The sequence below is a fragment of the Nelusetta ayraudi genome, unplaced genomic scaffold (assembly GCF_046127955.1).
Source record: "Nelusetta ayraudi isolate G7.1 ecotype Tasmania unplaced genomic scaffold, CSIRO-AGI_Nayr_v1 ptg000190l, whole genome shotgun sequence".
In the NCBI taxonomy this organism is placed as follows: Eukaryota; Metazoa; Chordata; class Actinopteri; order Tetraodontiformes; family Monacanthidae; genus Nelusetta; species Nelusetta ayraudi.
In genome coordinates this window covers 651,167-677,500 of record NW_027466239.1, presented here as the reverse complement: position 1 = coordinate 677,500, position 26,334 = coordinate 651,167, and the positions used below count along the sequence as shown (strand labels likewise).

General features: G+C 45.8%; 3 protein-coding genes across 6 annotated transcripts in view; all 3 read right to left on the bottom strand.

Moving 5' to 3' along the window:
* Positions 1-1,188, bottom strand: part of LOC142881289 (beta-1,3-galactosyltransferase 5-like) — a 5,786-nt gene extending 4,598 nt beyond the window's left edge. Inside the window, exon 1 of the mRNA XM_076015453.1 lies at positions 1,053-1,188. Within this exon, the coding sequence (XP_075871568.1) occupies positions 1,053-1,188 (136 nt within the window). The remainder of the gene's footprint in view (positions 1-1,052) is intronic.
* A 2,251-nt stretch (positions 1,189-3,439) lies between these two features.
* On the bottom strand, positions 3,440-19,671 carry LOC142881280 (potassium voltage-gated channel subfamily B member 2-like). Of its 3 annotated transcripts, none has more exons than XM_076015437.1 (5): positions 19,567-19,671; positions 18,625-18,728; positions 16,972-17,022; positions 13,865-14,606; positions 3,440-6,341 (listed from the first exon to the last, which is right to left on the bottom strand). In XM_076015437.1, the coding sequence occupies exons 4-5, from the start codon at positions 14,438-14,440 to the stop codon at positions 4,320-4,322; spliced, it is 2,598 nt and encodes an 865-aa protein (XP_075871552.1). In that variant the 5' UTR covers positions 14,441-14,606; positions 16,972-17,022; positions 18,625-18,728; positions 19,567-19,671; the 3' UTR covers positions 3,440-4,319. The 3 variants fall into 3 exon arrangements, with proteins under 3 accessions (XP_075871552.1, XP_075871553.1, XP_075871551.1); XM_076015438.1 differs by having other exon boundaries at positions 16,972-17,019; XM_076015436.1 differs by lacking the exon at positions 16,972-17,022.
* Positions 19,525-26,250, bottom strand: LOC142881281 (dnaJ homolog subfamily B member 6-like). Of its 2 annotated transcripts, XM_076015441.1 has the most exons (9): positions 26,092-26,250; positions 24,494-24,573; positions 24,275-24,381; positions 23,245-23,354; positions 23,025-23,090; positions 22,179-22,289; positions 21,697-21,843; positions 21,402-21,615; positions 19,525-21,128 (listed from the first exon to the last, which is right to left on the bottom strand). In XM_076015441.1, exons 3-9 carry the CDS (start codon positions 24,337-24,339, stop codon positions 21,023-21,025), a joined length of 819 nt encoding a protein of 272 aa, XP_075871556.1. In that variant the 5' UTR covers positions 24,340-24,381; positions 24,494-24,573; positions 26,092-26,250; the 3' UTR covers positions 19,525-21,022. The 2 variants fall into 2 exon arrangements, with proteins under 2 accessions (XP_075871556.1, XP_075871555.1); XM_076015440.1 differs by lacking the exon at positions 24,494-24,573.
* Positions 26,251-26,334: the final 84 nt, after the last annotated feature.

Sequence of the window (26,334 nt, the reverse complement as noted above, 5' to 3'; positions counted from 1 at the left end):
AGGACAACATCTGGGAGCATCTGCATGTTTTCTTTCTGTATAAAAGGACTGGGTCAAGGGACAGGTAGCAGTCAGACTTCATGCCCTGACAATACATTGTTGTTGCTAGGGTTTTGAACTGGGCCCAGAGCTCTGTATATTTGTACCCTCAATTGATTTATTTACTAAAGACATATTTAAATTGGCAGTCTTCTCCTGAGACTCTTCAATCAACCAACACGCGGATCAGCAGCACGACACAAGAAAATTCTCTGATCCAACATTAGACATCACAAAACAACAAGGGCATGCAGACGTCACAAGAAGCATTCATGCTACTCTGCTGTATCCCAGACCGCTAGAAATACACGGTCAAGTGCGTAGTGCTAAAAGCTATTGTAAGCTATTTTCATTGCTTTTGAGGCCCGAAGCAGCAGGAAGCTGGAATGTGAGAGAGTTGGTTTTTATTCAGGTACAAGGACCTGGACATGACTCAAAGGCGCCATAAAGTAAAAGAGAAGAAGTGTTCCTTGACAACAGATTGGCCACACTTTCCAACCACACCATTAAGTGTGAAACTCTGTGGTGTGGCCCCCAGCAAGAGAGAAAGGTCAGGGACAGCCTGCTCCACTTTGAAAGGGAAAAAGAGAACAGACAAACCCATGCGTTACCGCCTGCATCTTGTAGAAACCACTCTGTGTATCCACGACCCAGTGAAAATACACCAAGACAGCCTCCCTCTCACAGCCATCGGCACCTCTATCCACTCAACTACCTACAATGTTCCCAAGCATTCGCCACCATTCTGGCCCCACTGGCCGGTTTTCACTCCCACCACGTTCTCAACTCTACCCACTTCAACCAAATTCCAAATCGTCACCTCCTTCCTCACCTGCTTCCCTGCAGCGCCAGGAGGACTACACCCAGACTGAAGAAGCCTTGAGTTCAGTTTCAGGCCTTCTCTGAAGGTGTAGAAGGCCCTGAAGGTTCCCCACTCAACTCATTCACAGACGTGTATTCTTTGTCCATTTGCTTGTCACAGGTATTATCTGCAGTGCAAAGTCAACAAGTACCTAAGTCAGGATGTCTCATTGTTCTTACATGTTCTGATGTGAAGATGGCCAACTGAGGCAGAGCTCTCATTCCACTGGTCTTCACTTTGGGGTAGAAGTGGTACCTGGCCAGAAGGATGCTGTACAGGCTGGACATTGAGCCACCTTGAGGAAACATAGCTCACTTGATGGGAAATCAGCAAGAAGAGGCGTTGCAGGGACCAAGCAAAAGAGTGGGGTGCGTGGGTATCCCCGTTTCCTCCTAGGAAAGAAATCTCGCCTGCCGTCGCCACCTACTGGCCTGGAGGAGGACAAGCAGACCAAACAGAGGCAACAGCGGCCTCCAGTGGCAGAATAGTGACACTCCCAACCTCACCTGAAAGACTGTGTCCTGTAGAAATAGTTCCAATAGATTGTGTACAGGTTCCCAATGTGTGACTACCAGCTATTATTATTATTATTATTATTATTATTATTATTATTATTATTATTATTGTTGTTGTTGTTGTTGTTGTTGTTGTTGTTGTTGTTGTTGTTGCTGTTCTATTCAGCTGAAGTAAAATGAAAACAATTTTATTGTGGAAAACAAGTTTCAGGAGACAGAAAACATTTTTGTCATTGCACCTTGTTACAGAATCATTGAGTATTGATTGAGTATTGATTGAGTATTGATTGTTTACACTCTCAGGAGATTCCTGAATATTTTGCCTGTCGTCTGCTGCTACTGTGAGCAGCGACAGCTTGAAACATCATCGGCCGATCATTGGTGATTGGTGTTTGGATTCAGTGGCCCTGTCAGTGTGTTGAACTGAACTAATGAACTCACTTGACTTTCACTGAGCATAACAAAACGCGGTTCTACTATTGTGGACTCGTAATGCTGAAATATTCTTCATTCTTCTCAGCGTCAGTGACCGAATCTTTTCCCAAATCTTAAAGTCGCGTAGAAATCGTTTATTACTTGGCATTCATAATGCATCATTTGTAGCTGTTCTTGTATTTCACACACCGTGATGTTGAGTTGAGAATTGTGGTTGTCGCACAGTGGTTTTCCCGAAAATATATCCACACAAGTACACGAAAGCCTTCAGAAGCTGAACTCTGCTGTACTGGGATTCAGATTCCCAGTGTGTTCACACACGCCTGGCAACCGATTGTAATCAGTGGAGACAAAATGAACATTCTCAGTCTGATTCTGGTGGAATAGATAAACTACATCACTGTCTGTGAAATACAACTGAGTGACACAACAGTTTTGGTGCACAACAATCAAGGAAACAGCCAAGCAATCGTGTTTGCACATATTGAGGATTTCTTTTTGTTTTTTGTTTTTTTTTGTTTGTTTGTTTACACCTTCTCATAAATGATCTGTTTATGAAAAGGCACCATCATTGAAATACACTGAGATGTCAACAACACAAAGCTCCAAGTCTCCTTTATGAATTCAATTCCAAACAACAGAAAACATCATGAAACCATCAACTATAAAGTGTCTAAAAGGACCAAAAATAATCTGAAGTGTGTATTTGACAGCGTCATTTCGTATCCACATGAATACAGCGGTGATCAAGAGACCTACATGACATCACACAGATCCTACAGAGGCATTGGGTTCAGTTACACCACCTGACTAGAGCTTCATAGGGCACTCACACCATACTTCTACAACTATCAGCACCCTCACAGTGTGAGAAGTATCACTTTTCTCTCTTCTGGAAATCATACAGTGTGTGAGGTCTGTCACCTTCAATGGAGCTTTGTATAGAACCACACGTGACTCATCTATTGTCGAGTTGATCTTCTTTGAATGCTGCTTGAGCAGGAGATGAAGTGGATTTGATTTGCACCACAGAGGAAGATGTCTGTGCCTGCGCTGTCAGAATGATTTTATAAAAATATACCCAAGTATACACCAGTTTATTTAGTATTGTCAAGAGTATACACGGCAAAAAAAAGGACTATACAGATTAAGAAGGCATAGAAAGAGAGTGGTTAAAGGGGCGACTTGATAGAAGCTTGAACTGAACATTGCTGAGAACAACTGAACTGAGAGTAACAATTAATATTTACATACATGTGTAACGGAAGGTTCCCCGTACTCGGCGTCGCAGCAGCGTCACAACAGAGCCACTTTGAGATGGGATCAGACTGCGTCTGTGGGAGCTCTGTCTGCTCCCTGAACTGGAGACAGTCGTCCACCCTCACTCGCAGTCTCTCAAACACACCCAGCCGCTAATCATTAAGAACTCACAGGAAAGAAATGCAACGGAGGCCCTGACACCGAGGTTCAACCTTTATCTTCTCGGATGTTTGACTGGTTGCATGTTCAAGTCAACGCAACGGCTGCTGAACGCTTTTCCACCCCATGATAATTCATCCGCTTGTGTCTGGATTGGCTCGGTTCCGGGTATTTTATTGTGATGAAATCAATGAAAAAGCAAGAGACAGAATGTCATTGTTATTTTTGCTTTACATTCTCTTGGTCCTTCTCACAGTTGTCATTGAAGAGAGGCTGATGGACGTCCAATAACAGAACAGAGCATACATATACCGGCATGGAGACCTGTGGAACAGAGATACTGGACAATGTCCAGTGGACATCCAGCTGAACTGGGAAGGGTTTCTGTCCAAGTATTTGCTCAGACGGGGACTTTTAGCCCCGCCTCATGTCATGTGTTTGATTGGTCCTCCTCAAGAGACAATACCCGGCCTAACAGATTAATACTCAGTCCTATAAATCACAGAAAAGACTCTGTTCATCTTCAAAGTCTTGTCAAAGACAAAAGATCCATTTTTTTTTTTTAAAGTCAGGCAAGCGTTTAAAAGGTGAAGTAGTCCACACGTACTCTACATATCCCATCTTCATCCCCTCGGTATCACACACAGAAGCAAGAGTTCAGGGTTACAGTAAATACACTCGTTCAAACAAGGCGTAATTCATTCTCATCTTCAAAAACTCACTGGAAAAACGCAGTCAGCGATCCGCGTCGATTCTGAGGAAGGATTTGGACCACGGGCAAATGTTTCTGACTTCTTCAAGCGTCCATCGGATCGAGCACGAAGCCGCACACATTGCCAGGACAACCACAGCTTGTTGTCCCAAAAAACAAAAAGAAGGAAAAATACAAGACCCCCGTTTATGTGGAGTCTCATTTACACACCAAACAAATAAGATAGTTCTGAATAAAGAGTTTCTTCCTGAAAATGATTAATGGTCTCACTAAGATAAAGCGGCTCTCCTTTGTTCACCTTTGATGGTTTTCTTGCATGTGTCTGGTGGCTACAAGCTCACATGCTGGTTTCACAGGTGGGCGTGAGGCTTCCGTCCAGGTCGATGTGGTTTTCTCTGGACCGCTCTCGGTTCTGCTCCGTGCCCTCCGTGCCCTCTGACGCTCCCGCGCTTCCTTCTAGCGTCACTATCTGGGTGCAGCAGGTGAGAGGAGCCACTCTGGGCGACAGCGGGCTGACACCAGCGGCCGAGCCAGGAGCAGACTTCTCCATGTGATTCCTCTCCTGGTGCCTTAAGCCCAGTGTGTGCTGCCCTTCACCTTCTAAGCCCCTGCTGGCCGCTGAGCTCTCTCCCCCTCCTCCTCCTCCTCCTCCCGCCTGGGAGTTCCTCCCGCTGGCGGATTGGGCCTGAGTTGCAGGTTGGAGACTCGCCAGCGGAGACTTAACTCTCACTTGGTTTGCCGAGCCCGGAGACGTGGAATATATGGAGATCATGTCGTCGGAGAGCATTTGGGTCAGCTGGTCCGGGTCCGCGGAGGCCGGTTCTGCTCTGGGCGCCGCCAGTGTGTCGTCCGAGCCGTCAGCGGGAGCTCTGGGCTTCTGAGAGCTGCTGAAGTCTTGCAGGGAGCGGCAGATGCTGTCGTAGGTGACTTTCGTGCTTTCCACGTCGCAGGGAACCAGATTGACCTCTGTGCACGAACTGGGTTTGTGGCTGGGCATCAACTCGTACAGGCCCTCTTTGATGACGGACATTGGTTGGGGATTGTCTCTGTATAGCTCCATGGTGCTGATCTGACTCAGGTCCAGAGGAGGGGGAACGCGCTGGCTTCGAGCAACACTTTGAACACCTTCACCACCACCGGGCTCCACCGAGTTCTTCTCCTTCTCCAATGAGTCGCCATCATCCACGAGGTTCTCCGCCAGGTCGGCTTCACTTGCAGGCGACCGGACCTGCGTCGAGTGCGTTTCATTCGTTTCCGTCTGCTCCTCACCGACGCCCTCCTGCTTCTCTTGGATGGCAGCGGTGGGTTTGTTGGCGTCGTCCGGCCGCTTGGCGTTGCGGTGTTGCGGGGTGCTCACGTCGGGCAGCGGCTTGAGGCGTTCAGGGGAACCGAGCTGAGCCACTTCCTGGTAGCGCAAATGCTCCAGTCTGCCGGGGCTTCCCAACTCAGCGTTGGAGTAACGCTTGTGGTAGCTCCAGCGGCTGGGTGACAGGTGGTTGTCATTGGGACACTTGTTGTCTTCCCTCTTTTCCACCAGGACGTCGGTCAGTTCCATGCTGCGTGCGAAGGCGTCCTTCAGGTTGATGGAGATGATGCTGCCGCTGCGCTTGGCTCTCTCCAGAGCTTCCCTCCTCTTGATGGCCTTCTCCTGCCTCTTCTGCTCTCGGTAGAACTCGGAGAAGTTGTTCACGATGATGGGGATGGGGAGCGCAATGACCAGCACGCCTGCTATACAACACAGTCCTCCTACAATCTTGCCCAGCAAGGTCTGTGGGTAGATGTCGCCATAACCAACGGTGGTCATCGTAATTGTAGCCCACCAGAAGGAAGCAGGAATACTCGTGAATTTGGTTGAATCCTCGTCCTTCTCAGCGAAGAAGACCAAGCTGGAGAAGATCATGATGCCCATGGCCAAGAAGAGGATCAGCAGACCCAACTCGTTGTAGCTTCTGCGCAAAGTGAAACCCAGAGACTGGAGTCCCGTCGAGTGCCTGGCGAGCTTCAGGATCCTCAGAATCCTCATGATCCTGAAGATCTGGACCACACGTCGCACATTTTGGAACTGCAGCACGCTTTTGTTGGACTCGGTCAGACAGAGCGTGACAAAGTAAGGCAGTATAGCCAGCAGGTCGATGATGTTCAGAGGCGCCTTGATGAAATCCCACTTCTTGGGTGCGGAGACGAGGCGGAGAACGTACTCCATGGTGAACCAGGTGATGCAGACGGCTTCCACGTGAGCCAGGCTGGGGTTGTCGTTGAACTGGCCGAACTCATCCACCACCTGCAGCTCCGGCAGTGTGTTCAGCGACAGCGAGATGGTGGAGATGACGATGAACAGGATGGAGATCATCGCCAGGATCTGCAAGGCAAAGACAAGCAAAAAGACATTTGAATTTTTGATGAATTTCACTGGGGATTTTTGTCTTTCATGAGTTCACTGTTGATGTTTCAATCACTGCATGGTGACGAGCAGTTGCCTTCTCTTCATGTGAGGTTGCGACTGTGACGCTCTGAAGCTTTAGAGCTGAGAATGTTTGAAAAGAGACAGGAGTGAAGCTGAACTCTTTACACGGATTCACCAGCAGCAATACTGAGGAACAATAACACCCATAGTAGTTTAAATCTAAAATGTAACTCTAATCATGACAAGCACTTTCTCACGACTTGTTTCCCTGAGCGTTGACACAGACACACCTGATTTAAACCAATGAGACCAAAACCTTTGGAAACTTGGCCTGTTTTTCAACACCATGCTCTCTCTGAATGAACCCTCGTGCTTTTCCAGTGGAGCTTCTCTTCTGCTTCTTTCACTTTGTTCCCTTTTACTGTCTCTAAGGTACAGTGTAGAATATTTGTTGAAGTTCATTGGCAATAAACTACCCATAAATATACGTAGGGCTGTAGGCGTACAATCACTGTTAATTCAAAGATAGAAAGTTGCTTTTCCACTGGGTTGAAATAAATGCACTGACGAGAAGTCAACACGCTCCTTTTTGATACGTGAAGGCCACCGTAGCTCACTGAGAGAACGTGAAGGTGAGTGAATGAGCGCTGCAATCTACAATCTGACCACTAGATGACATCATTTGACACGCTTGACACACCTTGAAGTGACTCTGAGACACGAGGCACCAGGAAGCAACAAATACAACATTCTTACTCGGACTAATTACTAATAAATAATAAATAATACTGCTTCCATCTCGTCTTGTTAGTTTTGAGATGTTTTGTACAAAATAAGAAGAAACTCAACATTTCCAGTCATCCGTCTGTTGCAACGCCTACTGCTCCACGATGGTGGAATACACAACAGAAAATAATCACTGACACGTTCATGAAAACACAACTTCACCACAACGAAATCTGAGATTTTAAAAAAGGCGAAACCTGAACGATTCTGGTTGTGTAACATCATTCCGAATGACACATTCAGGAGCTGCTTGTGTGTTCAGAGTGTTTGTAAAGATGGAACCTGATTGAATACCAGTTCAAAGTGGCCCAGAGTTGAGTCTGAGCAGCTGAAACAGGCTGAAAGGAGAATGTAAAGAGGCAGAGGAGGCAGGGATGCTGCTTCTCGTCGCCCTGCGGTCCTTGCTAGGGCGTTCCGGGATAACTGTAATAGGATTACGCTGCTATCTTTGGAAAGGATAGAAAGAGTTTGGAAGTGTTACTCATTCTTTCCTCTCACCAGCAGGAAGAATCAAGGAATAGTTTGAACCAGCCGGCATGTTTCCGTGGTAGTCGGAACCAACGCAGACATTTCTCAACCACTTGATGTAAATTTGTATTCTGATGCATAACAGAATATGATGAATAATCTATGGACGTGTTTCTTCTTCCTCTTTTGAACTGACAGTAACTCCAGTTTAACAGACTTGCCGTCGTGGTTCTGGTGAAAGAGGGACTGTCAGTTCTTGACCTCTAGAAATCAATCCTGACCGTGTCTTTACATGGAAGGCAACTGGCCGGGAAGAGAATTCCGGGAGGGCCACTCTGGCTCTGGCACGGTGGACTCACACTGGGAAAGTCACCTGTTGCTCAGAAATAAACTACCAACCTTAGAAAATATCAATCACAAACACAACACAGAGTTCAGAGAACTGTAAATGCAAAAAGTAATTGGAGACACTGGAAGAGACTGGAGCGCAGGTGGCCCAGCGCAGTGAAGGTATTAAACTGCACACTGCACACTGCCTTCATGGCTTAATGGCTGAAAGCTGTGACCTTGCTGCAAGACAGATTTAAAGTCGTACACAAAGCTTGTGAAGGGGAAAGTCGCCGCTTCCTCCCAACACTTAGCGACTCGGCCGCGCTCACAGTGAAGGATCAGTGAGGTACGCGGGGAAAAGAGTCATCACACACCTGTAAACTCATAATGACAACACGCCTTTGGGTTCCATGACGACACGAAACAGCGATGTGTAGAAAGAGAACGGAATGGAAGACTGGGCGGAGAAACTCTCATCCACGTCCTGTGCTGTTTGTGACTCAGTGGCCTGTTTCCAGTCGCTTCTTTAGAGCTTCAATAGAGCTGCAGGTTGCACCAGTGCCTACATGGTCCTTATTTAGTCCTGACCACACACTCAGTCACTGTGCACGTTATGTTCACCTCCACCTCCTTGCATGTGGAAATGAATTGCGGCGATCAAATCAACACTGTGATTCTCTCCGGCTACACTCGGCTGTGCTGGTGTAAAGCCTCCACTCAACAAGTCTGCAGGAAGCCTGCTGCCGCCAGAGAGGCTCAGTCTCTACAGTGGCAAGTGCACCAGTCCAGTGGTCACATGGCACAGTGCTGAATTCACCATCGTCCAACATTAGTGCATCACCAGAGTCAGCAGTCAGAGGGATTGAAAATATTGACATTATGACCACATTACATATTAGCCTTATATTATGATGATGCATGAACATTGACATTGCCTGTGCTGTTGTCATCGTGTGACTAACTGATGACACACATTCATAACTGCATGTTGAGCTCACCTGTTGACGCCAGTTGAAGCTAAAACTGAATCTACCGTATTAATTAATGCCAGGCAAACACATTCAAAGATTCACTGTGAGGGCTCAACAGGAGCCTCTGAAATCTCAGAATCAGCTCCTGCTGAGTTGTCAGAGTGGAGTTCAGGAAGTTCAGCTATTCATAGTAAATGGTATCTGGAGAAGCTCTGAAGAACCTTTCAGATGGGAGCAATAATTCTCTGGACCGAGACTCTACGCTTAAATCTCTGCATTGCGTGACCCAAAGGAAAGTTGGCACCTGGATTGAGCCAAGCGAATCTTCCTTTCTGGAACAACCACGTTGAAAGACACGTCTTGCGATCAAGGAATAGATGTTAGTCCAGGCATGGGCAAACTATGGCCCGGGGGCCATATGCGGCCCGTTAAGCGTTTTAATCCGGCCCGCCCAACTTGAAATTATATTAATGGTATGTAAATAATAAAACAGCTGCATCTCCTCCATGTTTCCAGTGTTTTCAGAGTCATTTCAATAAAGAGCTAAACACCCTGGTGGCGCTAGATGGTTCTGGATGGTTCTAGGAGGTTCTAAGAGCTAAACACCCTGGTGGGGCTTCAAAGACACTGACTTGGTTGCAACTTTGCTTTGCTTCGTTTTCCATTGATATCAAAGCAACATGAGGGATTGTTTCCTCCTATGAGGTGGTTCACCAGAACACTCCAGGGGGTTATTGATTAAAAACACTCAAAAAATAATGAGTATTAAAAAAGAATGCAATGAAATAAATAAATAAATAAATAAATAAATACATGAAAAAAAACAATCAGGATAATAAATAAAAAAACAAAAGAACACAGTGGCAGGAGCTTATCGAAACAATGCGACACTGAAGTTCTGTTGTATTTAAAGCTGAAGGCTTTCTGGCCAATCAAATGACAGACGGTGTGTTTTGGTTTGGCTGCTTTAAAAGTCAGAAAACGAACACAGGAAAAAATAGGACTGGTTTCATTGTGAGTTTTTTTTTTTTTTTAATTTTTGCGGATGATCGTGTGGTAGTTTTTACACGTACAATGCGAAAGATTAAATGGCAAAGCCTTTCATTGCAACCTGCTGTTAATCACCTCCAGCAGGTCAGACAGTCGACAGAACAGACTGTCCAACCTGCCAACAGTTAGTCAACCTGCTGCAGCAGCAATCCCGCCCAAAGGAGATTAAGTCAAAAGCCTTAGTAATGCTGCGCATGTGTGTGTGTGGGCGTTTGTGCGTGTCCACTATCAGCCTTGTCCGGAGGTTCCACTCCTCCTTCCCCACCTGGTGGCTCTGCACTGAGGAATCCCCCAATGCTGCTCCTACTGGTCGTGTGTCTGTAGACCAGCGCTGGGCCAACTGCCTGACTGCTGGGACCCCAATGGGTTGTATATGTGACAGAGGGGCCTATAAATATGTATGAGGGATACGTAGAAAACATATCATGTCCCTTTCAATGTCAATGGAAAAATGAAGCAAAGCAAAGTTGCAACCAAATCAGTGTCTTTGAAGGCATCACTGTGTTGAGCTCTGTGAAAACTGTGAAAACACTGGAGACATGGAGGAGATGCAGCTGCTGGATGACTGACTGAATATTAATATCATTTCATCAAGTTTGGCGGGCCGGATTAAAACGTTTAGTGGGCCTGCTAAAAATGCTTTTTAATGTTCCACGCAATTTTTGTTTCTATTGATGTTTTCAATATCGTTCAATATTGTTTGTGTTTCCAATTATTGTTAATTTTTTTTTTTTTTTTTTTAGTCCATCGTGCTATGCTGGTCCTGGAGGAGATACAGTGATGGTTCAGCTTCATGCAGAAGCAGCAATCGCCCGTACGAAGGACAGACGCTTCCTATTGGCCGGAGCTGAGCCACAGCAGAGTGACATCACGTCAGCGAGAGTGAACTAGAAAAGACTCTAAGCAGCTTCTTTCTCTTCCTCTTTTAGACGCCGTCTGCAGCCGCTCACTGGAAAATCACTGGAGAAAAGTTCCACTGAACTCAAACTGAACTTTATAACCTGCTGCCGTCATAGCACTGCCACCCCTGCAGCATGCACACACACACACACACACACACACACACACATCCAAACACAGCAGGAAATTTTATATTCACAATGTGCAATAACTGTGAAAATTAGGAACCATCTGGACCTTGGTTCTGCTCTCTTACAATGGCAATAAAGGCTCTGATTCTGAGCCCAAAAGATGTTTCTCCAACGTTCTGATCTTCTCCAACTGACAAACATCTTTCCCACAAGCCAGAGCGTCTTTCGACAAGAAGTGAGAAACTGGAGGAGGAGGAAGAGAGGGAGGAAGAGGAGGAGGAGGAAGGGGAGGAGGAGGTAGAGGAGGAGGAGGAGGAAGAGGACGACAAGAGGGATGAAGAAGAGGAGGAGGTGGAGGAAGAGGAAGATGAGGAGGAGGAGGAAAATGAAGAGGAGGAGGAAGAGGAGAAGGAGGTGGAGGAGGAGCAAGATGAAGAGGAGGAAGTGGAAGATGAGGAGAAGGAGAAGTAGAATGAAGAGGAGGAGGAGGAGGAGGAGGAGGAGGAGAAGAAGGAGTGGTGGTGTTGGAGGAGGAGGAGGAAGTGGAGGAAGAGGAGTGGTGGAGGAGGAGAATGAAGAGGAGGAGGAGGCGGCAGAGGAGAAGGTGGAGGAGGAGGAGGAGGAGAAGTGGTGGAGGGGTTCCAGGACTGGTTGGATCAGGTCGGGTAGAGAAGGTCACCCAGGAACCAGGCCTGCATCCATTTGGAAAGCAAAACATCAAGAGGAGAATCCACTGCAAAGCTGTGTGCAGTTGTTGCTGTGCAGCACAACACTAAACAACAACAACAAGAGTAATGAAACTAGGAAGCAGCAGCAGCTGGACGGACACAAACTTTGTCATCATGCAATCAGAACGTGGGAGAAAAACCACTTAGTCATCACTAACAATGTGAATTGAGAAGGAAACTGTGTGATCAGGAGTACCAGGAGTACCAGGAGTACCAGGAGTACATCATCAGTAGCAAGTAGCAACCACAAAACCAACCAGGCCACATCACACCTTTGGGTTTTTTCATCATTTAGGGGGAAATTAGGATGAGAAGACACCTCCTGCTCTCAGGGTCATGGGGGTCTGCTGGAGCCTCTCCCCTGCTGGGTTCTCTCCCCTGCTGGGTTCTCTCCATGTTCTCCCTGTGTCTGCTGGGTTCTCCAGGTTCTTCCTGTGTCTGCTGGCTTCTCCAGGTTCTCCAGCTTCCCCACACTCCCAAAAACATGCATGTGGGATCAATTGGAAACTCTAGATTGTCAGTAGGCCTGTGTGTAAGTGTGAATGGTTGTATGTCTTCTATGTGGTCCTAATAAAGTGTCCACTGGTCCAGGGTGTCACCCTGCCTTCACCCTCTGACAGCTGGCAGAAGCTCCAGCAGACCCTCAGGACCCTGAGTGCAGTGCTGGAGGAAGCAGGTGCAGAAGGTGGATGGATGGTTTGCAGTTAGCAGCACTTTCAGCAGCTGGACACAAGGAACCAGTCAAAACATGCTCATGCATGTCATCACATGACACATGCATGCAGATAGATAGATAGATAGATAGATAGATAGATAGATAGATAGATAGATAGATAGATAGATAGATAGATAGGTCTATTTCTTTAACCTTTCTCCATTCATTTAAGGCGATGGCAGGATTAGGATCCTGATAGTCCTCTTATGGTCTTTAAAGCTTCTACTTAGGTCATTAGGCTGCTTATCAAACAGACAGACAGGCAGACAGACAGACAGGCAGACAGTCACCCTGCTCACTTCATACTGGGCTCAACTACTATGGCATCACTACTACACAGTCACTGTAACAGTCTGTCTCTCTCCAGCCCAGCCCACTCTCTCTCACTCTTCAGTATGTGGCAGAAACCATCATGTAAAAATGTTCTGGTGGGATTTCAATATCTTTTTGTGTGAAACTAACTGAGCTGCTGTTAGCTTGCCTGCTGTTGGCTGATGCCCACAGCAGGCAGCAGCAGATCTGCTGTCATTAAAAACAGCAAATCTTGTTTCCCTGCAAATGCAGCTGATTCTGAAGGTTCCTTCCAGTCTAAACTGTTCCACCACATACATTTTTAGTAGGGATACACTGATACCGATACCAGTACCGGGTATTGGTACCGATAGCAGGTACCAGTGTTACCACAACACCGGTACTGGTATCTGTGCCGTGGTATCGGCACGTATTTTACAAGTAAGAGTACAGTATTACCCAGTAGATACTGAGACCAGGTACCAGGGTTGAATATTGTTCTCTTCCTTGTAAAAATGTGTGCCGATACCACGACACAGATACCAGTCGTACATGCATGTATACGACTTTAACTTTGTTAAATTGGTGTTTGTACTGCAGTGAAACTTGTTCTGTCATTCTATTAGATATAATACAAAATCACTACTAGAGCTGCTGGCCCACCGCTATTATACGGCACATGTAGCACTACAATACTACAAATCCCAGAATGCCCTGCTGGTATTTTGGCATGTCAATCTGCAGTGTTGGTGGTGGACTGATTGAAACTTTGCTGAAGAATCTCTGAAAATCCCCTCTCACTCTAAGTGTTGACAGCATCCGTGGCCTCAGTCGCTTTGATGAATTACGGTTGATTACCTTTAGCCCCACTAGGGCCCTGGTTTAGTGCAGTTCTGGGGCTGATGGAAACGCAGCTATTTTGAGGCTAATATCAGATGTTTGAATTCAGGGTGGACTAAATATGACTGATGGCCTGTAGGGGTGAAATGCGCAGCAACCTGCCACTGAGTCGTGTGTTTGTCCCCCGAGGTGGGCTTGGTGTGTGTGTGTGTGTGTGTGTGTGTGTGTGTGTGTGTGTGTGTGTGTGTGTGTGTGTGTGTGTCAGTACCTTGGCGGCCACAGAGGAGCTGGGCTTCTCCAGCAGGTCCCACAGCTTCTGCCGCTGCTCGGGGCAGCAGCCCTTCTCCTCCTCCTCGTCCTCGTTCTCCCTCAGCGTGTCCGCCTCCCTCCTCAGCTCCTCGTTCATCTGCTCCTTCTTCTGGTGGTAGCGCGCCTGGCAGCAGGACTCCAGGTAGATCTCGTCGATGCCCCAGTAGTCCAGCTCCTGGCCGAAGGACAGGGCGCACATCTCCTCCATCATGTGCAGCTTGCCCGTGCGGTAGAAGTTGAGGATGGAGGAGAAGGCCATGGGGTGGCGGTCGAAGAAGTACTCGTTGTCCGGCAGGCTGTAGTCGTCGCAGAGCTCCAGCAGGGACTCGTGGGTGTTGCAGTCCCGCAGCCTCCCCAGCCGGGTCCTGGGCAGGCGGTCCATCGTCCTCCACAGGACCTCGTGCGTCAGGCCGCCCACGTTGAGCCGGACCCTGCGCGAGCGCGCCTTGATGCGGATGATGTCGATGGGCTCGGGGGGCAGCAGGGGCGGCCGGGGGTTGCTCTTGGGCGTGCTGTAGTTGGCTCTGTCCGTCATCTCTGGGCCGATGGTGGCGCTCTGGCTCTCTCTCTCTGATTGGTCGGATCGCCTCGATCAACAATGGTGTGCGGGCGTCGCTGACGCTGAGCTGCTGGATGTCAGCCCCAGGTTCTCCCAGCTCACCTGGCTTGGTGCGGAGCGCTCGTCTTCCGTCCATCCATGGCTGGAAAACAAGATGACGTTGAGCAATATGCTACTGATAGTCATTAAGAAGTATCATTAGAGAATAAACAACATAAGCTCGAAAGGGCCAGAAATGGCCAACTGTTGTTTTAAAGTCCAGGGGGTGAAATTTGGCTTGATTTCTGATTATTATATCAGCAGAAGCTGAACATACTGCCCATGAAGTCATCTGGTTTTTCAAGAGTCATAAGACTCTTGCTCCTGGTTAGCTGCCATCGTCAGTGACCCAAATATAAAACACACTGTCAGGTGGGCTCCCTTCAAAACGTAACACACTGGACCTTTAAGATAACTCAAAGCCAGTTGTGAACCTGGCCGAGTGATGAATCATTTTATGTCAAATGACCCATGCTGAGAGTCTGAAGTACCAGACAGTGTTGTAGCCCAGATGGCACCAACCGAGACCAAGACCTGGTCAAGACCAGAGAGCATTAAGACCAAGACCAGACCAAGACTGAATATATCAGAGGGAAAATAACAACAAAACAGAACAAAATGACCAGAATCTTTCTTAAATTACAGTTTGCTTCTAAATGGAACAGCAACATCTCTTCTCAACAAGGCGTCTTTGAATCATTTCCTTCAACATTTTGCTGACCCAGGAGACCAAGACCAAGACCAACCTCCTGGACAACAACACTAAACACTAAATTGCAACCAAATTTCTCTTTGACGTCTTTGTTGAAGCTGCAACACTGAAAATGAAACCAATGAAATACAGCTTTCCCAGTTACGGCTATTTAAAAGTAATGTAGGCTGGTGTTAATCTTCAGGATGCCATCATCATCATCATCATCATCATCATCATCATCATCATCATCATCGTCGTCACCATCATCATCAATATCATCATCATCATCATCATCATCATCATCATCATCATCACCATCATCATCATCATCATCATCATCATCATCACCATCACCATCATCATCATCATCATCATCATCATCATCATCATCATCATCACCATCATCATCATCATCTGTGACAGGGAACACCAGGACGCAGGGAAACTGAAACATTAATAAGGTTTATTGATATAGTTTCAAGTTCATTTTAACGGCCGGATTAAAGATCTTAACGGGCCATATATGGGCCCCGAGCCGTAGTTTGCCCATGAATTGTCCTGATAGGTGTAAGTGTGAGTGTGGGCCCGTCCCTGTGACAGACAGACACGTGCACACACACACACACACACACACACACACACACACACACACATGGAATATAAAGCATATTTAACTTCCTGGATTGTGGTTTTCTTTGAGTATTAGGTTGGTAAAATAATAATAATAATAATAATAATAATAATAATAATAATAATAATAATAATAATAATAATAATAATAATAATAAATAAAAATATTTTTGGGGCCAACAGCAAACATTTAAAAGTGAGTAAGAAAATATGAGGCTGAAAAGCAACATTTCGCTGAAGAAAATCTGGAAATCAGGGGGCAATGAAACAAACAAAGAAACTATTAATTTCCGGTTAACGTCGTTCAATTTCCAATGCTCATTTGGAATTGCAACGACTTGTCTTTCGCTCTCTTTAACATCGCAAAGAAATACTAAAACGTTACACTAACAATATAATAATTTAAAACTTTTTCCAGAGGATCTCCTTCTCTAGTTAGGCTGTAAATCTTTTCTGTCGCCGCAACAAATCCCTTGATTGAGCGACCTTTATGTGACGCTCTCAAATCCTTGTCGTGGCAATAGGCTTCTGCTCCGCTGGCTCAAGTCTGCGGGTTAATTATAGACCGCGAGCTTCTTCTCGGACGGAAACGAGATGCGCGCTGACGTCACAAATCAATCTGCGACGCCCACCGCCACAAAAAAGAAAAAAGAAAAAAAAGAAAAGATTTATCGCGCTTTCAAATGAGAGTTTTCGTGACGTCAAATCAGGTAAACGATGCTAAAACACCTGTTGATGAACTCTTCGCCCTCAGTAATGATCAATGTAGAGCCTCCGAAAGTGTTTCGCGTCAAAAAAAATAAATAAATAAAATAAAATCAATGATTGGCTTTTACTTTGGAGGAGCTCTGCACATGAGTTGATCCGAAGTGACGGGACGCTGCTACTTCAGACGCGGTTTCGCTCTTATGGATTATTTTTTCTTTAAATGATCTGTAAACAATCCAACTGTTCATAACATGTAAAAGTCTTAATTATTTTTCTTTCTCTTTGCGCTATTTTTGTCATTGGATAATCCGTCCCAACCTGGGATTAATAAAGGTATTCTATTCTATTCTATTCTATTCTATTCTATTCTATTCAGTGAGGAGGAATTCCAACACCCTCCAGGTTTCCCACAGGTGTCCTGCGGGCTCTGGCTCACCTGAGTGTGAACGGACAAACTCTTGCTCTTCTTCGTCGTCTTCTTCTTCTTCTTGTCGGTCCGAACATAAAAAAATGATAAAATGAATAAATAAAAGCCAATCCCCGGAGTTATTTTATGAGTAGTTTGCGGCGTGGCCGTGTCGCGGACTGAGCGCTGGTGAGAGGAGCCCAGGGGCCGCAGCAGCAGCTCTGCATTGTGGCCGAGAGGGGAACCAGACCGCGGCGACTGGAGCGTTTAGTGGGAGGAAGGACACAGTGACGAGTGAGTGAGGCCGGAAACAGCGCCGCCGAGAGGGTGAGGAGGGTGGAGGTGAGAGGGTGGGAGGGTGAGGGAGGTCGCTGGGGGAGACAGTTAGGTTGTGTAATTGGATTGAGGCGTCCAGCACCAAGGACAGCTCCGCTCTCAAAAGCCCAACCTGCGCTGCAGTCCTCGCACCAGCAGGGGGCGACACGCGCAGCGCTGGAGTCCAGTTTATTTCCAGTGCAGGGGTGGGAAAAGACTTGGACTGGACAGGTGGGACCACCGTGGGTTGTAAACTGTACCGGGGGGGGGGGGGGGCAGCGGAGCAGCAGCAGATGAATGGAGGGGTTTTATGCAGAAATTGAAAGAGTGAAAGAATTTAAGAAACTGAGTTTCTGGGAGTCATTGTGGATCCTACATTTATCTGGAAGCCACATATAGAATACATTCAACAGAAATGATCTAAATCAATAATCAATGGCTATTATGTATAAACTGAGGGACATGTTGAAGAAGAAATGTCTTTGAATATAGTAGTTCTCACTTATGATGCCATATATGTCATATTGTGTTGAGGTTTGGGGAAATACATGCAGAACATATATTGACCTTGTAATTAAACTACAGAAAGGAGTTATTAGGACAGCTGGGAGAGGCTCCAGCAGACCCCCGTGACCCTGAGCTCGGGGAGAAGCGGGTATGGAAAATGAATGAATGAATGAATGAATGAATGAAAAGTTATTAGAATAATAAATAAAGCGCACAATGGTGAAACCACAAGTAAATCATTTACAGAGTCAAAGATCTTAAAATTCATTGATGTAATATTAAAAAAAAAACACTAGAAATACTATGTTGAGCAAACAATAAACATCTTCCGGTCGATATTCTGAATTTTTTTTTTGAAGTGAGAGAAAATCAACCCATGTTCAGAGGGTTGAGTGTCTTTGAATGATGGAAGGTGAGAAGCATTGTTAAATATAGATGTCTTTCTTTTTTGGGAGTTCCATTTTGGAATGGGATCAGTGACCATTTGAAAATGTGTGCTTCTTTGTTGAGTTGAAAAAATCTTGAAGGGCAAAATACTTGATGATGATGAGGATAAATGATTGCACTGGAGACTGCGGTGACCTTCCCACCTATTGAACTGCTCTGTGTTGCTGGTCCTGTTATGCCAAACACTTCACCGTCTTCAATTTCTCTTCAATTATTTTGATCCCTGCAACTTTATGAACCCCTACACTCTGATTTATTTGTAGTCATGATTGTATGGACCGATGATTGATATTTAATGCCCTTGTAAAGTGTTTTCTGAAGAACGCTATACAAATAAGATGTCTTATTATTATTATTTGCTGATTTGACTTTATACTCTGGATTTGACTGGTGGAACTCAGCAACGCTGTGTACCTGGTTGTCATCCTGATTGGCCCCTGCTTTGTGGAGCTCCTCCAGCAGGTCAGTCGACCCAAGGCCTCCATTTCCACACAAGGTGGGACAGGAAAGTCTTCAATCTGCCGAGAGCAAAGGTGAAACCCAAGGTGTGAAGAGGTGTTCAGAGATGACGCTGCAGTTGCCAAGATGGCCTTCAAAGACCTGACGGACTTCTTCCAAGGGCACACAGGGGTTTTGGCTCGACCTTCAGCATCAAGGAGACCATGGTCACAAGGTCATGGTGCAGGACACACTCCTTCCAACTTGAGACCGTCCATGAACTCACCGACCTCGGCTTGGTCACCTCTGACCAGTGGAGGGCCGCCCTGCGTTTCACCCTACAGGACCATAAGAGTCCTATTGAGTCCACTCTGGTTTAATACACCTCATATTAGCCTCAATATGACAGCACAGCTGGCGAATCCATAGAGAGACACACTCACACATCACATCATCTTCATGTAGGAACCCAGTGGAGCCAAACTGATAGCAGCCCCTGATGCTGTCAACACCGACAGTAAAAGGTGACTTTCAGAGATTCCTCAACACAGTTTGAATGAGTCCAGCAACACTGAACTATGAGAGCTTCAACTCTGCTCCAATAAACTCAACATTGTCACCGATTCAATGAAAGAAACGACTGAACTATTAAGTTATTAATCAGTTGAATATGTTGAGATCACATCTACCGGTGGTGCGTTCACTGACAGCTGACAGCAGCCTGCAGTGCCGCTTCTCAAGGCCTCAGGCAGATTTCATGGCGCCTGGCAACACAAAACTCGCTGGAATTTGATTGGATAAAAGCTCTGCCAGTAAAATACGGCAATGGAAGCAGCGCCACCAAGTGGATGATATATAATGTGCAAAAGAACAGACTATGGAGAATAACTTTATTATTATATTCAGGGGAAAATGTACTTTTCTGTAGTATGGTGAGGCCAGCAGAGTAGAACTGGCTGGTCCTGACGGCGCCCCCCAGTGGTTTCTGATCCATCGGCTCTGGAGACTGAGACCTCCAGCAGCCCTTTGTGAGGTCGACTGGAGGGCAATAACTGGGGTGTCCAGCGCCCTCTGTGGTCCAACCCTTTGAAAGACAGTCCTGAGCTGACCAAAGATGCATCCACGCAGAAGAAGAAGAAGGAGGAGAAGGAGAAGAAGCAGGAGGAGAAGGAGAAGGGAGAGAAGGAGAAGAAGAAGCAGAGAAGGAGGAGGAGGAGAAGAAGAAGAAGGAGAAGGAGAAGGAGAAGAAGAAGCAGAGAAGGAGGAGGAGAAGAAGAAGAAGAAGCAGAAGGAGGACAAGGAGGAGGAGGAGAAGAAGAAGGAGAAGGAGAAGGAGGAGAAGCAGAGAAGGAGAAAAAGAAGAAGAAGCAGAAGGAGAAGGACAAGGAGGAGAAGAAGGAGAAGGATGAGGAGAAGAAGGAGGAGAAGAAGGAGAGGAAACAGAGTGGAGACTGGGTGCTTTGTGCCTTGTGTCAACACGATGAACTCAAGGTTTACTGGTCTTACAAGGTTCGCAGAAGCGTTTCCTCTCACATCCGTACATCAGTTCTAGAACGTCTTTCCATACTTGGCCATCACAACGCAGCCCCAACATTAAGATTCCACATGAACGAGTGAACATGCATCATTAAATAAATAACAAAGAAATACATTGATAAACAACATATGGAAACTGCATAACTTAGCCTGCCAGAAAAGCATTCTTGTAAAAAAAAACAAAACAACAAAAATAAACACTGGACGCTAATTAAATGTACAACGAGCACTAATGACAGAATTGAGTTTTACTTGACATTTCAAAACTATAAAAAGCAACATGATGCCTTGGTTTTTTTTTTTTTGACGCAAACCCTGTTGATTTGCTGCATAGACCTCACAAAGAACAGAAGGTACAGAGAGAACTGGCTGAAACAACACGTCCACCCCGAGCCCGAGCCCGAGCCCGAGCCCGAGCCCGAGCCCCAGCCCGAAGCCGAGCCCGAGTCCGAGCCCGAGCCCGAGCCCCAGCCCGAGCCCCAGCCCGAGCCCCAGTCCGAGCCCGAGCCCGAGTCCGAGCCCGAGCCCAGCAAACCAGAAGCACATGGACAGCAGGGAGACGACGCCTGGGTCAAGTCAAATAAAAAAACCTAATTATTTACATCCAAACAAGAGGAGAACACCGACAAAATACCGTTAGTTCCTGTGTGTATGTGTGTGTGTGTGTGTGTGTGTGTGTGTGTGTCTGGAGCTCAAGTTTGTGGGTTTTGTGCTGAGGTAACAATCTCTGCAGCAGGCAGGAGACGCTCCTTCCTCCTCCTGGTCCTCCTCCTCCTGGTCCTCCTCCTCCTGGTCCTCCTCCTCCTGGTCCTCCTCCTGGTCCTCCTCCTGGTCCTCCTCACTTGTGTTTGAGTCGCAGCAGCTGCTCCTTGCCGTTGACGGTCATGGAGCGCAGCTGGCCGTCCTCCTCCACCTCCACTCGCTCCTGGCCATTCTCCACAATCCTGGAGAAGAGGAGAGAGGTGGAGAACACGTGAGCTGCTTCAAGCTGCTCAACAGGTGGCGCTGCTTCAATTTTCAGTTGCTTTATTTTTAAAGTGTGTAAAATTGAGGGGGGGGAATTGGAGACACACTGACACCTAGTGGTCAGATGTGAGATTGCAGCGCTCATTCACAGCGTCCATCTTTCAATCATGGCTTGCCACACACACACACACACACACACACACACACACACACACACACACACACACACACACACACACACACACACACACCTTTTGGTGGTGATCTTCCTGCCGTTGATGATTTTGGTGGAGGTGGAGACGGAGCGGAAGTTGCCCATGCCGCCGCCCCCGCCGCCGCCGCCGCTTCCTCCCCCGAAGGAAGTGGAGGAGAAGGAGGTGAAGCCGCCGCCCGATCCCAGGCTGTGCATGGTGGTCATGTGACCCATGGGGTCCATGGCGCCCATGGGGCCGAAGGCAGCGAACCCTGAGGGGAAGCAGCGGAGGGAGGACAGCTGTGACAAAGCTCCAACAAGCAAACGGCTGTGCGGTTCTTCGCGGTTCGGACCTGGGTTGAAGGGTGAGAAGCCGGCGCCGAAGGCTGGGAAACCCACAAAGCCGCCAAAGAAGGAGCCGCCGGCCCGACTGCCATGTGGCCGACTCTGGTGCCGCCGACCACAACCGAAAAACGGGTCGTCGCTAAACGGATCAGCGCCTGAGAGAGCAGGACGGGAGACCAAAAAGAGGAGAAATCATTGAGCACCCTGGTGTTTCTGGATGGTTCTAGGAGGTTCTTAGAGCTCAACACCCTGGAGGTTCTGGATGGTTCTAGGATGTTCTGATGGTTCCAGGAGGTTCTAGGAGCTAAACACCCTGGTGGTTCTGGAGGGTTCTAGGAGGTTCTAGGAGCTCAACACCCTGGTGGGGCTTCAAACACACTGATTAGGTTGCAACTTTGCTCCATTCTCACTGGACCTTGACAAAGCGCACTGAGGCAACGGCACACAGTCTCATGGTCTCACCATCAGACTTTGCTTCACGTTCACTCACCGAAAAAGTCTGCGAACGGGTCTCTGCCACCAAAGAATTCCCTGAAGACGTCATCTGGGTTGCGGAATGTGAAGGAGTCGTGGAAGTGGTCTCCGTTGTGGTAATGGTTCCCTGACACACGCAAACACACAACACCGATATCAGCTAAACACACTACTGATTGTATTTAGTCTTGAAATGTGTCTCTGAGTTTCTATTCACTAGTAATAACAATAACAATAATAATAATAACAATAATAATAATAATAATAATAATAATCCTAAATTTTATTTATAAACTTTTCATTTTACAATGTCAAAGTGCTACAGATAAAAACTAAATAAAGAAGAAAACCGTGTAGAGCAACACAATTAAAAGTTATCAACGGTTGACTCTTGTGGTTTCATTCGAATATCAATAATATTGGTTGAAATACAAAGTTATTACTATTTATATATATATATATATATATATATATATACATATGTATATATATACATATATATACATATGTATACATATACATATATATATATACATATATATACATATATATACATATATATATATACATATATATATATATATATACATATATATATATATATACATATATATATATATATATATACATATATATATATATGTATATATATATATATACATATATATATATATATATATATACATATATATATATATATATATATATATATATATGTATATGTATATGTATATATATGTATATATATATATACATATACATATATATATATATATATATTTATATACATATATATGTGTATAGTGTATTGAACATGCGGAACATGCTGAATTTCCATGGTGTCCAGATGTGAAGCGCTCACCTCTGCCTCCACTGTGTCCTGTCAGGCCCTCTTTGCCGTAGCGGTCGTAGATGCTCTTCTTGTTGGCTTCAACGAGTCAGAATGAACATCAGTCAGCACTTGGAGTGAACACAGCCATGACAATGAACACCCGCTGCGTTGCGCTGAACCACGAGCACCACAGGAACGCCACGATAGCCCCATCATAGTAACTGGGACATTGAGTGCTGCAGTGTTTTACCGTCTGACAGGACTTCGTAAGCCTCCGACAGCTCCTTGAACTTCTGCTCCGCCTCCTCCTTGTTCTCTGGGTTTTTATCAGGGTGCCACCTCAGGGCGAGCTTCCTGTAGCTGCCATGACGAGAAGACACCCAACCTCAGCAGCCAGCAGGCAGTGCAGTGCAGTATTCACAGTATCAACACCCCGTCAGCATCTCAGCCTGGCCGTCGTCCTCCTTGGACTTGACGATGACCTCCGAGAGTCTCCGCACAAAGCTGTCCCAATACTTTTGTACATCCAAAATGGAAATCCTGCCTAATCCTACTTGACACCTGTGGTGCCACTTTCCTGTTGCTCTTTCACACACGGTCCCAACAGATGTACGCTGGCAGTCAAACACACCAGCTTGGCTACCGTCTACACTGTAAATACACACTGAAGACATCAAATACATGAGCAAGATACATGGATTAATGTGGCAAGAGTTAAATAGCTAAATATGTTGTGTTGTATATATTTTCTATGAAGGGGAGGCTCTTCTAGATCATCTTGGATATAAATCTTGTTGGAGTCGTTTCACACTTTTTTTTTGTTGAATCCATATTCCAGATGTGTTCATTCATAGCTGTGATGCCTTGGGTGACAATCTGCAATGTCAACAGTCATGAAAATGACAGAAAAAGCATCCAGACTTGTGACTGGTAGTTTATAGGTGTATTTCAATAGCAGAGTGATTTCAACCAAGAGGCTGCGGCTCGTCGTTCTCAGTCGTAGTGGCCAAAAAAACCCAAGATGCAAACCCTGAATGTGTTGAGCTGGCCCTGGTGTGAAGTAGGTGGGCCACCAAGTTCATGTGCAGGAGGTGGTTTTAAAATAATATGGGAGTGTTACAGCTTGGGATGTGTGTGAAATGATCTGCCTTCGTTGGGTTTTGTGTGAAGAACAAGACAGACTTGGAGAAGTGAAATCAACAGTGAGTCAGTGGGAACAACAGAAGGGAAGAAGATAGAGAAGAAAGCGCGTTGAAGAGAAGAGCAGTGGATGAACTCACGCTTTCTTGATGTCGTCCGCAGACACATCTCTCCGCACTCCCAGGACCTGGTAGTAATCCACCATGATGAGGAGCTCAAGTTGGAGAAATCCAGGAATCTTAATGAACTGAAGCCAAAGAAAAAGACGGCAATGAGTGCAGGTTAGGCTTAGAGTAACAGCAGCAATACATGATGTAAAGTCCAGCAGCAGCAGCAGCAGCAGCACTGACAACAGTCACCTACTGCAGTCAGGCGGCTGATTGCAGATCAGTTCAAAGGTGACAAGAGCGGCCTTCACATCACATGGTTGAAAATCCACCTCGTGCAGCGACAATTCAAAATTTCAGTGCTTCTGTTTTCCAGTTTGTCTGACAGCTTTGATTAATGAATGTCATTAGAACTGATTGGGATTATGGGCCTGTCATATATATGTGATTTTTTTCTTCTTCTGCCAATTGCAGCCTTCAGGCCATCAGCGTGGTTTCATGACTTGCTTTCAGTGAGTCCACTGGGCGATTAGCAGGAATTAACAGGCCTTGAATGGAGGATCCAGCTGGAGACTGAGATTCTTCTCTTGAGGGCCTCAGCAGTCCCCACACCAGACTCACCTGCCTTTATATATTGGCTTATTCTAACAGAGCTTTTAACATATTGATCTTTTTCATGGACTTCTGGTGTATTTCAGTCAATTGTAGAACATTCTTATGGTCAAGATTTATACAATCCCATTGATAATAAATAAGTCAAAAATGTTTTCATAGCAACCAGCTTGGTGGGATAGAGGTGGAAAAAGACATGAAGAAGCCCAACCGCTGCTCCAGCTGTCATTTCCAATAGCAATGTGTTTATTTTGCCCTCTTGGAACCAAAAGCAATGAAAAAAATGACCAAATTATCCATTATAACATCTCCAAACGTACATTTCTGCCTCACTGGAAGAAAGACAATTGGCATTAAAATATGACATTCCAATATGTAGGCCGGGTGGAAGCTACGCTGGCAACTCAACACTTGAGGAGACCTGCAGCTAAAACATTCAACCGAGGTGCTTTGTTTACTCTGTGATGGTTTAGCACAATACAACACAACTAGGTGTGATTATAACACAATGCTGTGTCTTACAAATGCTTTTTAATTTATTTTTTCTTTAGCAATTAAAAATCATTAACTTCTGTCATGGCATGATTAGGATTGATATTGCACACTTGATAGTGGTTCTCTAAAATCACATTCAAATGAGACGTTCAAGGCAACAAAAGCCATCCCATAATGTGTTCAGCACATCCTGCCTGACTTTCCTGCACTAGTAATGTTCTTACAGCATTGCACTAGATTATTCCATGAAGATGATTATAATGGGGTTCAATGCAGGAATGAGCGCCCCAAACATCTGAACGATAGCGTGCGTATGTATGTATGTATGTATGTATGTATGTATGTATGTATGTATGTATGCATGTATGTATGTGCTATTATTATTCCTACTGTTACGAAAACGTTTTCCAACATTTGTCCTCGCGAGGAAGAGCCTGACCTACGACGAGGTTCAACAGAAATCTTGTTGTTGTTACTGTTGTTAATCCGTAATCCCGACGATTCTTTCTTGCATTGACGGAACATTCTGTCGAATTATTTTTTAATTAATCACGTTTACAGCGCGGCTATGAACGCTGAATCAAAAAGGTTGACAATATGCGTTGTCTTATAGAGCCGACACCGCAGTTTTTTTTCCATCATCATTGCATTAGTCAACACACATCCGACAGTTAGCTTAGCATTGGCTAGCTGTAAACATAATTTGCCTTGCTAGGTTGTTGTTGTTACTGAAACACTCTTACCGGCTGTGCGTTGTGGAGTCTGTGCAAAGTGAACGGAGACAGGCCCTAATCTGCACAAACACGATTAACGCTTATTCATAGTTGACAGGTGAGGCAGGTAACGCGAATTCCTGTTCCTAATTTTTTTCCTTCTTAATATTTTTCTCCTTCTTCCTCCTCTTTCAGCGGTAGTTGCCAACTAAAATAGCGCACTACTGCCACCCTTTGGTCTCTGTGATTATTGCACAGGCTCAAGGACTATGT

What these genes read in the sequence shown, in the direction of transcription:
- LOC142881280 (XM_076015437.1), bottom strand. Translation starts at nt 14,440, where the DNA reads ATGACGGACAGAGCCAACTACAGCACGCCCAAGAGCAACCCCCGGCCG. An exon ending in GCTCCTCTGTGGCCGCCAAG is followed by an intron (nt 6,342 to 13,864) that starts GTACTGACACAC and finishes TTTGCCTTGCAG; the next exon opens with ATCCTGGCGATGATCTCCAT.
- LOC142881281 (XM_076015441.1), bottom strand. Translation starts at nt 24,339, where the DNA reads ATGGTGGATTACTACCAGGTCCTGGGAGTGCGGAGAGATGTGTCTGCG. An exon ending in AGGACACAGTGGAGGCAGAG is followed by an intron (nt 22,290 to 23,024) that starts GTGAGCGCTTCA and finishes TGCGTGTGTCAG; the next exon opens with GGAACCATTACCACAACGGA. An exon ending in AGGAAGATCACCACCAAAAG is followed by an intron (nt 21,129 to 21,401) that starts GTGTGTGTGTGT and finishes CCTCTTCTCCAG; the next exon opens with GATTGTGGAGAATGGCCAGG.